We start from the raw sequence: 15,105 nt of genomic DNA on the forward strand, positions 1-15,105 counted from the left end.
CTGAAGAAGAAGATGCTATTGAAAGCTCCAGAAACAATCCAGATTCAGCTTTTCATTTTGTGCTTTAATAACTTTAACTACAAAGTGACAGATTAATGTGAATCAGGATCATGGGGACAGGGTCCTGGAGGGTCCTGGAGAGTCCTGGTTGGTCCCGGAGAGTCCTGAAGGTTCAGGTGTGTGGATGACGACCGTTTGGAGGGTCTCGTCCTGCCGGGTGGGCGAGGCGGTGGAGAAGAAGGAGGCATCGCTGTCGTCTGATCCGGGTTGGTCCTGGTACATCATGTCTGCTTCACTGACAGCAGCCAGGGTGGGAAAACAGAAATTCTTTTGTTTTTATCCCTCTAGAAAGGCAAGTAAAACCTCCAAACCAGGTGATCAACGTGCAGCCTGAGCCTACCGTCCTACCTGAGCTCAGACTCGGAGGAAACACTGACGTGGCCGCTGCTGACGCTCTCCCCTCCGTCGTCTGTTGCTCTGACTCGTTGGCATGTTGCCATGGCTACCCTCCTCTTCATCAGTTTCTGGGCGGCGGAGCCACTGATGCGAGTTGAGTTCAGAGCTGCAGACGACAAACTCAGCTGCTCGTCATCGCTGGAGTCACTGAGGGAAACAAACAGGAGGTAAAGAAACTGAAGACAAAACTACAGGTTAGATTTATAATAACTACATTCCACCACTCAACATGATCCATCATCTTATCATGTGATGGAGGAACACAAAGGTCACTCCATTGTTTCTACCCATGATCCTCTCTGCCCACATCCTGGTGTCTGAGTGACTGGTAGGTAGTAAAAGTGTTGGAACTGGTCCAGTAGATCACCTCAGCCAGCAGACACCAAACGGGCTGCAATGGCTGCAACGTGATCCTTTGGGACAACTGCACCTGATCACAGTAGGTCCACTAAAAGAGCTTGTTTGATCCACTGACAGGCTCAGAGTGTTATTCTAAGTGTGTGACAGCATCATGGAAAGGATCCCTACAGAGAGAGACCTGGAAGATCCTTTTGGTTTAACCACAAACAGCACACACACCAGACTACATTCACTAAAACAGGGATTTTACCTTGGAGTTGCTAGATTATCACTGCCTGAATCTTGTAGTTTGTTTGTGTTATTGTGTGTTACACAAATATTGTCTTAGATCTGAACCAACCCTTTCAAAACACCAAAGTCACACAATAACACAAGCAAACTAACCAATCGAAATGGAGGCAGAGCAGCAGCTCCTGTGTCCTGTTCTCTAAAATCCCTGTTTTAGTGAATGTAGTCTGGTGTGTGTGCTGTTTGTGGTTAAACCAAAAGGATCTTCCAGGTCTCTCTCTGTAGGGATCCTTTCCATCTAATAGGTTTAAAAGCACTGGAGTTCTGCTGTATTTCTACTCCTCTGCAGTTGAAGCAAAAACACTCACAGCTCTTCCTCGCCGTCTTCCTGGAAGGTCAGAAGTCTCATACAGACGACACACGTGTTTCCCAAACTGTGGAAACATGGCCGACAGTACACGGCTGCAAAAACAAGACAGCGGCGGGAGCAGCCCGTGAAAACCAGGGACAGAAACACAAAGAAAGAGCTGGAACGACATGTGGAGGACAGGACACTCAAATATGACACTCAGAGGATGTGAAGTATTAACAGCAGGAAGCTGAAGTGTGAGGAAGAGCTCCGTTAGCTTCCTGCTCTTAGTTCCCTCTGAGATGTCATGAAGCTCAAGCAAGTACGTCAAAATAAAGTGAAGGGTTAACTGGCCTCAGGTCAGTCTGAGCTACAGTTACTCTGTTATCTGACTTCAGCTGAGTCAACAAGAGGCAGAGCTGCAGGACACTCCCTCAGCACACACACACTCACAGTGACACACACACAGTGACACACACACAGTGACACACACACAGTGACACACACACAATGACACACACACAATGACACACACACACACACAGTGACACACACACAGTGACACACACACTCACAGTGACACACACACAGTGACACACACACACACAGTGACACACACACACACAATGACACACACACAGTGACACACACACAATGACACACACACACACACAGTGACACACACACAGTGACACACACACTCACAGTGACACACACACAGTGACACACACACAATGACACACACAGTGACACACACACACACACAGTGACACACACACAGTGACACACACACAATGACACACACACACACACAGTGACACACACACAGTGACACACACACACACACAGTGACACACACACAGTGACACACACACAATGACACACACAGTGACACACACACAGTGACACACACACACACACACACACTCACAGTGACACACACACAGTGACACACACACAGTGACACACACACACACACACACTCACAGTGACACACACACAGTGACACACACAGTGACACACACACAGTGACACACACACACACACACACACACACACACACACACAGTAACACACACAGTAACACACACACACACACACAGTGACACACACACACACACACACACACACACAGTGACACACACAGTGACACACACACACACACACACACACACACACACACAGTAACACACACACACACACACACACACACACACACAGTAACACACACACACACACACAGTAACACACACAGTGACACACACACACACACACACACAGTAACACACACACACACACACACACACACACACACAGTAACACACACACACACACACAGTGACACACACAGTAACACACACACACACACACACACACACACACACACAGTAACACACAGTGACACACACACACACACACAGTAACACACACAGTAACACACAGTGACACACACACACACACACACACACACACAGTAACACACACACACACACAGTGACACACACAGTAACACACACACACACACACACACACACACACACACACAGTAACACACAGTGACACACACACACACACACACACACACACACAGTAACACACACAGTAACACACACACACACACACAGTGACACACACACACACACACACAGTGACACACACAGTGACACACACACACACACACACACAGTAACACACACACACACACACACACACAGTAACACACACACACACACACAGTAACACACACAGTGACACACACACACACACACACACACACACACAGTAACACACACACACACACACACACACACACACACACACACAGTAACACACACACACACACAGTGACACACACAGTAACACACACACACACACACACACACACACACACACACACAGTAACACACAGTGACACACACACACACACACACACACACACACACACACACACACACACACAGTAACACACACACACACACACACACACACACACACACACACACACAGTAACACACACACACACACACACACACACACACACACACACACACAGTAACACACACACACACACACACACACACACACACACACAGTAACACACACACACACACACACACACACACAGTAACACACACACACACACACAGTAACACACACAGTGACACACACACACACACAGTAACACACACACACACACAGTGACACACACAGTAACACACACACACACACACACACACACACACACACACAGTAACACACAGTGACACACACACACACACACACACACACACACACACACACACACAGTAACACACACACACACACACAGTAACACACACACACACACACACACACACACACACACACACACACACACACACACACACAGTAACACACACACACACACACACACACACACACACACACACAGTAACACACACACACACACACACACAGTAACACACACACACACACACACACACACACACACACACACACACACACACACACTCACAGTGGTTCTTACTCTGCTCCAACACCTGGATCAGAACCAGGTCGTCCTGTCTCACGTCATCACTCTGATTGAAGTGAAGGAGGAAACTTCACCACAAACACAAAGTTCAGCTCTCAGCAGATTCCCTGGGCTTCTTCACGTCACAAACAGTTAGCAGGTATGAGTAAGTTGTCTCTACCTGAACACCGTGGGACACCGCAGACGGCCGCGTTGTCCTCCTGTCTCACCACCTCACCGCAGGACAGACAGCTGACAGACGACAGGCCCGGCAGGCGAGACAGGTGAGCTCCTCCAGGTAACCTGAGACACACAGACACAGCGGAGGTGCTGGTGTAGCTGCGATAGACCAGCATGGCATGTATGTAGCCACAAAGAAACACAAAACTACTGCATTAAAGGGTCATTCCACTGTTTTAAACCTGCGTCCCACCTCTACATGTTGTGGCAGCCATGAACCAGACTCCATTGACAAAAACAGTCATTTTAGGTCACAGAACAAAGGAGTTTCTGTTCGTTCATCTTACTGTGATATTAAGTTCAAACCCAAAATATGTAAAACAATCGAGCAAAACAGCAGAAGTGCCCTTTAAAAATGATTTCAGTCATTCAGAGGAAAAACAACTTTTACAAACTACTGGTACAAAATCAGATCATCTGTCAGGTGATCTGTCAGGTGATCTGTCAGATCATCGTGCAGCAGGCAAAAGGAGAAATACTCAAGTACAAGAACAAAGGTGTTCTCAGGTGTTCTCAGGTGTTCTCAGGTGCCTGAGTTAATATATTAGTTACATTCCTGCTGATGGTAAAAATGACGTGTTTGTACCTCAGCAGGAGAGTCTGAAGGAGACTCCCTCCTCCTCCTCCTCCTCCTCCTCCTCGGTCAGCTAGGATCCTAGCTATAGATCTCCTCAGGGCTCTCCCCTCCGTCCTCCTCTGATCCAGGATCTGCTGTCGGAGGAAGCGAATCCTCTCCTGAACACACAAACAACAGTGAGGTCAGCGTCAGGACTCACTTCCTGTCTACGAGGTCTCTGATGAAGAGCAGCTGCTGCACCAAGAAGAGGCTTCTAGAGATCTGGTGATCTGATGATGAGCTAGTTAGTGGTTACTGAGAACTGAGGAAGGACTGAGGGACTCATGAGGATCTGCTGGGATCCTTTAGAGTCCTGGAGGATCCTGGAGAGTCACGGAGGTTCCTGGAGGGCCCTGGAGGATCCTGGAGAGTCATGGAGGTTCCTGGAGGGCCCTGGAGGATCCTGGAGAGTCATGGAGGTTCCTGGAGGGCCCTGGAGGATCCTGGAGAGTCACGGAGGTTCCTGGAGGGCCCTGGAGTGTGTGGTAGAGCGGAGTGTGTGAGCGTCTCAGGGTCCTCAGAGTGTTTGGTGGGTTTCAGTCTCTGCAGGTTCAGACGTGTCTCATTCTGCAGATTCCTCACATGCCTCTCTGCTCAGAGACCTTTCACCCACTCTGCTGGGCTTCCTCCCACTGAGCCCCTGTCTGTCTGTCTGTCTGTCTGTCTGTCTGTAAATAGCTGGGTACTAGTTAAACAGTTGACTAGTTCAGTGGTAGATAAACAGCTGGAAAAGCTAAAAGGACAAGTGTGTGTGTGTGTGTGTACCTGTGTACCTGTGTACCTGTGTACCTGTGTGTGTGTGTGTGTGTGTGTGTACCTGTGTGTACCTGTGTGTGTGTGTGTGTGTGTGTGTGTACCTGTGTGTACCTGTGTACCTGTGTGTGTGTGTGTGTGTGTGTGTGTGTGTACCTGTGTGTACCTGTGTACCTGTGTACGTGTGTGTGTGTGTGTACCTGTGTACCTGTGTGTGTGTGTGTGTGTGTGTACCTGTGTGTACCTGTGTGTGTACCTGTGTGTGTGTGTGTGTGTGTGTATGTGTGTGTGTGTGTGTGTGTGTGTGTACCTGTGTGTACCTGTGTGTGTGTGTACCTGTGTGTACCTGTGTGTGTACCTCTGTGTGTGTGTGTGTGTGTGTGTGTGTGTGTGTACCTGTGTGTGTGTGTGTGTGTGTGTACCTGTGTGTGTACCTCTGTGTGTGTGTGTGTGTATGTACCTGTGTGTGTGTGTACCTGTGTGTGTGTGTGCGTGTGTACTTGTGTGTGTGTGTGTGTGTGTGTGTGTGTGTGTGTGTACCTGTGTGTGTGTGCGTGTGTACCTGTGTGTGTGTGTGTGTGTGTGTGTGTGCGCGTGTACCTGTGTGTGTGTGTGTGTGTGTGTGTGTGTGTGTGTGTGTGTACCTGTGTGTGTGTGTGTGTGTGTGTGTGTGTGTGTGTGTGTGTGTGTGTGTGTGTGTGTGCGTGTGTGCGTGTGTACCTGTGTGTGTGTGTGTGTGTGTGTGTGTGTGTACCTGTGTGTGTGTGTGTGTACCTGTGTGTGTGTGTGTGTGTACCTGCTCTCTCTCTGGATGATATGAAGAACAGACCAGTCGTCTACAGCGCTGCACGAATCCTCCGGTCAGAGAGACCAACAGAGCGAAACCCAACAGGAACCCTGCAACACAGAACAGGACCAGGACCAGGACCAGGACCAGTATTAGTCATGTCTCTGTATCGATCTGATTGGCTGTTGCGGCCGTGATGTCACTTCCTGTGCGTACCCAGGGTGAAGCAGGTGTTGTAGTCCGGCTCTGACGGCTCCAGCAGACACTTCCTGCTGATCACCGTGATGTTTCCTCGCTGCAGGACGCTGAACGCAGCCGCCACGTCTCTGAAGATGTCTGAGGCGTAACCGGACCCGTTCACCTGCACCGCCACCGTGACCGGAGCTGATGGGGGACGCACATGGTTACCATGGTTACTGCCGTCGCAACTGGCAGCGTTAACAAAGTTTGGGAGGAGCGCCGCCTCACCTCTGGCCACGACGTCCCCCTTCACCTGGTGCCGCACCTGATCCAGCATCCAGAACACCAGGAAGTCCAGCGCCACCAGCAGGCCCCCCATCACCAGGTGTCTGAGCACAGAGACCACGCCCACCAACACCGCCCGCCGCTCTCGGCCCGCCAGGTGGAACGACACTGAAGGACAGACGCTTCAGTTTACTTCAGCTCAGCACTGTTTAAATAAGTTCACTTCACTTTACATTAGTCCACTTCACTGTAGTCCAGTCCACTTCACTTTACATTAGTCCACTTCACTTTACATTAGTCCACTTCACTGTAGTCCAGTCCACTTCACTGTAGTCCAGTCCACTTCACTTTACATTAGTCCACTTCACTTTACATTAGTCCACTTCACTGTAGTCCAGTCCACTTCACTTGACATTAGTCCACTTCACTTTACATTAGTCCACTTCACTTCAGTCCAGTCCACTTCACTTCACATTAGTCCACTTCACATTAGTCCACTTCACTGTAGTCCAGTCCACTTCACTTTACATTAGTCCACTTCACTTCAGTCCAGTCCACTTCACTTTAGTCCAGTCCACTTCACTTTACATTAGTCCACTTCACTTCAGTCCAGTCCACTTCACTTTAGTCCAGTCCACTTCACTTTGCATTAGTCCACTTCACTTCAGTCCAGTCCACTTCACTGTAGTCCAGTCCACTTCACTTCACATTAGTCCACTTCACTTAAGTCCAGTCCACTTCACTTTATATCAGTCCACTTCACTTTACATCAGTCCACTTCACTTTACCACAGATTCAAAGGAGTTCATCTTAACTCATTAGTTCACATCCCTTCCTTTTACCTCAGGTTACTTTACTTTTTGCTCACTTCACTTCAGTTCACATCACTTCATTCAAACCACAGACTGACAGAAGTGGACGTTGCCACGGTGACGTCTTGTTTTTTTTGGAGTCAGAAGTGATTTGGACGAGAAGGTGGAGCTAGTGGGCTAGCTGGGTTAGCGAGGTGCATCCATAATTCATGTTACCTGCAATGCTAACTGGGATGCTAACATTGGCTAACAAAAAGAGCTGACTGACAAACACCGTCACTTCTTTATACAGACTGATACCGACCAATCAGAGGACGCTTCTTTATACAGACTGATACCGACCAATCAGAGGACGCTTCTTTATAGACTGATACCGACCAATCAGAGGACGCTTCTTTATACAGACTGATACCGACCAATCAGAGGACGCTTCTTTACAGACTGATACCGACCAATCAGAGGACGCTTCTTTACAGACTGATACCGACCAATCAGAGGACGCTTCTTTACAGACTGATACTGACCAATCAGAGGACGCTTCTTTATAGACTGATACCGACCAATCAGAGGACGCTTCTTTATACAGACTGATACCGACCAATCAGAGGACGCTTCTTTATAGACTGATACCGACCAATCAGAGGACGCTTCTTTATAGACTGATACCGACCAATCAGAGGATGCTTCTTTACAGACTGATACCGACCAATCAGAGGACGCTTCTTTATAGACTGATACCGACCAATCAGAGGACGCTTCTTTACACAGACTGATACCGACCAATCAGAGGACGCTTCTTTATACAGACTGATACCGACCAATCAGAGGACACTTCTTTATACAGACTGATACCGGCCAATCAGAGGACGCTTCTTTACACAGACTGATACCGACCAATCAGAGGACGCTTCTTTATACAGACTGATACCGACCAATCAGAGGACGCTTCTTTATACAGACTGATACCGACCAATCAGAGGACGCTTCTTTACACAGACTGATACCGACCAATCAGAGGACGCTTCTTTACACAGACTGATACCGACCAATCAGAGGACGCTTCTTTACACAGACTGATACCGACCAATCAGAGGACGCTTCTTTATAGACTGATACCGACCAATCAGAGGACGCTTCTTTATACAGACTGATACCGACCAATCAGAGGACGCTTCTTTATACAGACTGATACCGACCAATCAGAGGACGCTTCTTTATACAGACTGATACCGACCAATCAGAGGACGCTTCTTTATACAGACTGATACCGACCAATCAGAGGACGCTTCTTTACACAGACTGATACCGACCAATCAGAGGACGCTTCTTTACACAGACTGATACCGACCAATCAGAGGACGCTTCTTTACACAGACTGATACCGACCAATCAGAGGACGCTTCTTTACACAGACTGATACCGACCAATCAGAGGACGCTTCTTTACACAGACTGATACCGGCCAATCAGAGGACGCTTCTTTACACAGACTGATACCGACCAATCAGAGGACGCTTCTTTACACAGACTGATACCGACCAATCAGAGGACGCTTCTTTACACAGACTGATACCGACCAATCAGAGGACGCTTCTTTACACAGACTGATACCGACCAATCAGAGGACGCTTCTTTACACAGACTGATACCGACCAATCAGAGGACGCTTCTTTATAGATTGATACCGACCAATCAGAGGACGCTTCTTTACAGACTGATACCGACCAATCAGAGGACGCTTCTTTATAGACTGATACCGACCAATCAGAGGACGCTTCTTTACAGACTGATACCGACCAATCAGAGGACGCTTCTTTATAGACTGATACCGACCAATCAGAGGACGCTTCTTTACAGACTGATACCGACCAATCAGAGGACGCTTCTTTATACAGACTGATACCGACCAATCAGAGGACGCTTCTTTACAGACTGATACCGACCAATCAGAGGACGCTTCTTTACAGACTGATACCGACCAATCAGAGGACGCTTCTTTACAGACTGATACCGACCAATCAGAGGACGCTTCTTTATACGGACTGATACCGACCAATCAGAGGACGCTTCTTTATAGACTGATACCGACCAATCAGAAGACGCTTCTTTACACAGACTGATACCGACCAATCAGAGGACGCTTCTTTATACGGACTGATACCGACCAATCAGAGGACGCTTCTTTACACGGACTGATACCGACCAATCAGAGGACGCTTCTTTACACGGACTGATACCGACCAATCAGAGGACGCTTCTTTACACGGACTGATACCGACCAATCAGAGGACGCTTCTTTACACGGACTGATACCGACCAATCAGAGGACGCTTCTTTACACGGACTGATACCGACCAATCAGAGGACGCTTCTTTACACGGACTGATACCGACCAATCAGAGGACGCTTCTTTATACAGACTGATACCGACCAATCAGAGGACGCTTCTTTATAGACTGATACCGACCAATCAGAGGACGCTTCTTTATACAGACTGATACCGACCAATCAGAGGACGCTTCTTTATACAGACTGATACCGACCAATCAGAGGACGCTTCTTTATAGACTGATACCGACCAATCAGAGGACGCTTCTTTATACAGACTGATACCGACCAATCAGAGGACGCTTCTTTATAGACTGATACCGACCAATCAGAGGACGCTTCTTTATAGACTGATACCGACCAATCAGAGGACGCTTCTTTATAGACTGATACCGACCAATCAGAGGACGCTTCTTTACACGGACTGATACCGACCAATCAGAGGACGCTTCTTTACACGGACTGATACCGACCAATCAGAGGACGCTTCTTTATACAGACTGATACCGACCAATCAGAGGACGCTTCTTTATAGACTGATACCGACCAATCAGAGGACGCTTCTTTATACAGACTGATACCGACCAATCAGAGGACGCTTCTTTATACAGACTGATACCGACCAATCAGAGGACGCTTCTTTATAGACTGATACCGACCAATCAGAGGACGCTTCTTTATAGACTGATACCGACCAATCAGAGGACGCTTCTTTACAGACTGATACCGACCAATCAGAGGACGCTTCTTTATACAGACTGATACCGACCAATCAGAGGACGCTTCTTTATAGACTGATACCGACCAATCAGAGGACGCTTCTTTACAGACTGATACCGACCAATCAGAGGACGCTTCTTTATACAGACTGATACCGACCAATCAGAGGACGCTTCTTTATAGACTGATACCGACCAATCAGAGGACGCTTCTTTATAGACTGATACCGACCAATCAGAGGACGCTTCTTTACAGACTGATACCGACCAATCAGAGGACACCGACGCTTCAATCACCTGCTGATATTAACCATCACAGAAGATCTCACACACACACACACACTGGGTACTGACGTGGTGAGATGTAGGTCTTGGCCTCTCTGCGTGTGATTGGCAGCACCGAGGCTCCGCCCCCTGAGGCCACCTGCTGGTCGAGCTCTTCAAACTGAGCGCTGATGTAGACGTTATCGAAGTCCAGCTCCCGGAGATACCTGCGTCTGTACTGCACCGCCCTGCACACACACACACACACACACACACACACGTAAACACACATTAACATGCTAACGTATGTTGATGAAGGAAACTGAAGCGTGTGGATGAAATAAAGTGAAGCGTGAGTCCTGACGTCAGGGAGGAGAAGCACTTAGCATTTCAGTATATTAGCATGTTAGCTTCAGGATGTTCTAACAGTTTGATTTTTAACATTTTAGCTTGTGCCATGCTAATGCTCTCACGTTAGCTCGCACTCTTGCTAAAATGCTAATTTTAACATTGTAAAAGTCCAGTGAGGGGAAGTGAAGTGTGAAGATGAAGGAAAGGGAAACACGCTTCACTCTATTCCACCGCAGCGTGAGTCCCGACCTCAGGAAGGAGACGGCGAGCAGGACGAGGCCGCCGTATGCCAGCGGTTCGCTCAGCCTCTGAAACACCTGCAGCACTGATGAAACCTCCGCCATGATGTCCTGAGACACCTGCTGCAGAGAGCGGCTGCTGTCGGCGTCCAGGTCAAAGGTCACCGAGGCCGAGATGTTGAAGTCAAACTCTCTCTTCATTCGCTGAAACGCTGCGACGGTGGCTGAGGGAGCACAGACACGGCAGCTCAGCGGCAGCACGGAGGTTGTCAATAAAGTTTAAAAGCTTTATCAAAATAATGAACTCACGAGCTGCCAGGCGTCTCTTTAGATGTTTGGCGATGAAGGAGGGGATGATGCAGAAGAGCTCGCCGGCTGGAACACAAATCAGTTGTGAAGATGAAGTAGAATAAAAAACAGGAACTAACGATTATTATTATTATCATTATTATTATTTATTGTAACCTGTCACAAAAGCAACATTAGCTTCATAATAGTTAGCATCTTAACTTTAGCACCTTAGCATTAGCATTTTAACATAAGCATTATAATATATATAAATATTCCAGACATTTCAAGCCAAACACTGAAAACATAGATAAAACATCTATATGACACTATATCGTTAACGTTAACGTTAGCTTCAGGCTAATGTCCAGCCAATTAATAAATGATGAATAAATAAAGTTCTGAAGGACTTTCACAGGTTGAGGAGGACTAACCAGGACCAAATGTAAAGACAGGTGCAACACTGTGCACAGAGGGTGTGATGTCAGTGAACGCACCGCGGGCGAGGCTGCAGAGCGGCAGGAAGACGTCCACGATGCCACACAGGAAATCAAACTCTCCCAGCAGGGTGGTGCAGTCGGCTCGCGCCTCAGCGAACACCGCCCGGCACTTCCTGTACGGAGAGCCCAACTTGGCGTTGCACACATCGCCAATGTCCACCAGGAAGTGGAGAACGTTCCTCAGAGTGCGAGCTGTGGGGTCAGAGGTCAGAGCTGTTTATCATTCACTTTTATTGATTTGTTTGATTAAAGAGAAGCATCCTCAAGGACTCCTGGGACCTAAGCAAGGACTCCATGACCTTGCCAAGGTCTCTTAAAACCTCCTAAAATGGTTTCATGGCCTTGAAGAACCACACAAAGGACCCATTCCCTTGACAAGGAGCCTAGAACCTTCCTTAAGAACTGTATGATTTAAAAAACACATAATATAAAAAGATAAGAGATTAAACATGAAGATGACGTCTCTTCTCTTTGTTTCTGTGTGTTTCCACCTTAAACTCTGTTTTAACACTCACCCACATGGCGGACGCTGTCAGTCAGAGCGTGGACGAAGTTCTGGACTCGTCCTGCGACTGAGAGAGCGTTACTGCTGATCTCTCTGATCTGGTCCAACACGGCTGCAACCACAAAACTACAACATCAGCAGGAAGAAGAAGAAGAAGAAGAAGAACATCAAAAGGAACATCAACAGAAGCAACAAGGACGACCAGCGACCACAACATTCATATGAAGAAGAAGAAGAACGTTAGAACGACAGTATTAATATGTGTTGAGGAAAGTGGGAGGATCTTACAGAAAAGAGGCGTGGCCGCTCTCTGCATCAGTTCTTGCGTCTGATTGGCTGCCAGCTCGGCTCCACACAGCAGGCTGGCGGCGGCCCGCTCCGTGTTCTCTAGCGTGTTGGCGAGCGGACCCGACAGCAGCGCCGAGGCGAACAGGAAGAGTAGGAAGTTCCTGCCGTGGGCTGAAACACAAGACAGGGGGCGCTGTGATTAGCTGAGCAGGGACACGCCTCCAATGGAAGCCCCGCCTCTTTCTGGGAGCCCTGAATAAACTTTATTCATTACAAAAGTTCAAACAGAAATCAGTAGGACAGTCCAATGGCTGCCACTGATCAAATGAAGAGGTAAGTAGTTAATTATGTAGCCCCCATTAATTTCACCCAATGGAAATGAATTGATAGTTAGATGTGTTGTATTTAGATCTGTCAGCATTTACAGGGTTCATTTGGAGATTTTTCCCTGTTCGGCAATTATAGGGTTAATCTGGAAAATCTTCCGGCTCTTCTCGGCTCTTGTCGGCTCGTCGGCTCTTCTCGTCAGCAGTGTTTTTTTCGCGCCTTTAGATGAATGCCGGAGAAACTTCCTGAGAAGACCCTTTGATGTTGATGTTGATAACTTTGATGTTTGAAACTTGAATTGAAGTAGACTGAAGTAGATTTCCACATCTGACGAGTTGATCGACGAGAGACATCCCTGTTAGTGTTTGGTTTTTTTCTCTTCAAGCTCCGGTGAGGTTCATGGTCGATGCTACATTAGCTTAGCCTGCTAGCTAACATCGCTAAGTGCTGTATTTATACTGTGTCGCTGTTGTAAGTTGTGCATCCTCTTATGGCTAAAAAAAGAAACTTAAAACCCATCAGAGACAAACTGTATGGATGTAGTGATGCATACGAGTATGGTCATGATCTTGTTTTGAGGGAAAAAGTATATATATAAATGCTGTTGATGTGTGTAATTGATGCCATGAAAGCTAAGGTTAGCAGAGCTAGTTAGCTATACATTCAAATCATTGAGTTCATTTGCCAATTGAATTTATTATTTGTGAATAGAGGAAAACTTATTATACTGTGCAGTAAAGAGAGATATCTATTAATTTAGAAAAACAACTGCTGCAACAACTTTTCTTTTGGGACACTTTACTATGTATTTCTATAAAAGTGCACTAAAATTGTTTATATTTACCTGTTCTGTTACACTGAAGGTCATTTAAATTTCAAAATAAATGTAAATATTATTTTGTTCCACTGACAGTTCTCCCTGAGCGAACCTAACGTTACCATTGCCATAAAGAAAGCCCACAGATGATTTGGTTTTATTGACCACGCCGCACCATATTCACTCTTTTATGCTACAAGTGAAAGTGATACACCGCTACCATTAGCTTCTAGTTTAGAAGGTGATCTACTGGACCAGTTCCAACACTTTTACTACCTACCAGGATGTGGACAGAGAGGATCATGGGTAGAAACAGGGGAGTGACCCTTTAATACCTGCTGCTGTTTCATTCTCATAGATATAAAGGTGAAGCAGCTCTGGCGGACAGTCCTGACAGGTGCCTGATGAACTCACCTGAGCACAGTGAGGGCAGCATCACGGTGACGTTGGCCCGGACGCTGACCGACAGGCCCAGACCGAAGGCTGCCAGGACGGCCACCGCCAGCGTGGAGTAAACACAGAACCACAGCGGCTGTTTCTGCACAGCGAGAGCCGAGAGTCCGTACAGGGAGGCCAACAGCAGCCCGGACACAAACGCCACCACGCTCCGCCCCCCCTCCCACAGGTGACCTTTGACCTTCCTCCACCTGCTGAGGCCAGAGGACCTGAGAATATCTTTAGTTACTCTACAGATTCAGAGCCAATGAGAGCCTGTTAGCTGTTAGCATTTTGCTAGCTACCAGCTGTAGGTTGTCAGTGTGTCTCTCACCTGTTCAGGACTCCTCTGACAGCCCACGTAGCTCCGCCCCCGGCCACCTGGACTCTGACATCACTTTTCATCAGGTGTTTTTTCCTCTTCTCTCTCTCCATCTTGTGTTCGTGTCTCTCTGACTCTCTGAAGT

General features: G+C 47.6%; 1 protein-coding gene across 1 annotated transcript; it reads right to left on the reverse strand.

Moving 5' to 3' along the window:
• Positions 1–102: 102 nt before the first annotated feature.
• Positions 103–15,073, reverse strand: dcst2 (DC-STAMP domain containing 2). The gene is made up of 16 exons (XM_070834770.1): positions 14,973–15,073; positions 14,618–14,850; positions 13,060–13,230; positions 12,782–12,883; positions 12,264–12,458; positions 11,788–11,853; positions 11,489–11,702; positions 10,979–11,136; positions 6,770–6,934; positions 6,518–6,685; positions 6,311–6,411; positions 4,732–4,880; positions 4,087–4,208; positions 1,413–1,506; positions 409–603; positions 103–295 (listed from the first exon to the last, which is right to left on the reverse strand). Exons 1-16 carry the CDS (start codon positions 15,071–15,073, stop codon positions 109–111), a joined length of 2,421 nt encoding a protein of 806 aa, XP_070690871.1. The 3' UTR covers positions 103–108.
• Between the last annotated feature and the right edge of the window lie 32 nt (positions 15,074–15,105).

This window comes from Pempheris klunzingeri, chromosome 8, assembly GCF_042242105.1.
Source record: "Pempheris klunzingeri isolate RE-2024b chromosome 8, fPemKlu1.hap1, whole genome shotgun sequence".
NCBI lineage: Eukaryota > Metazoa > Chordata > Actinopteri > Acropomatiformes > Pempheridae > Pempheris > Pempheris klunzingeri.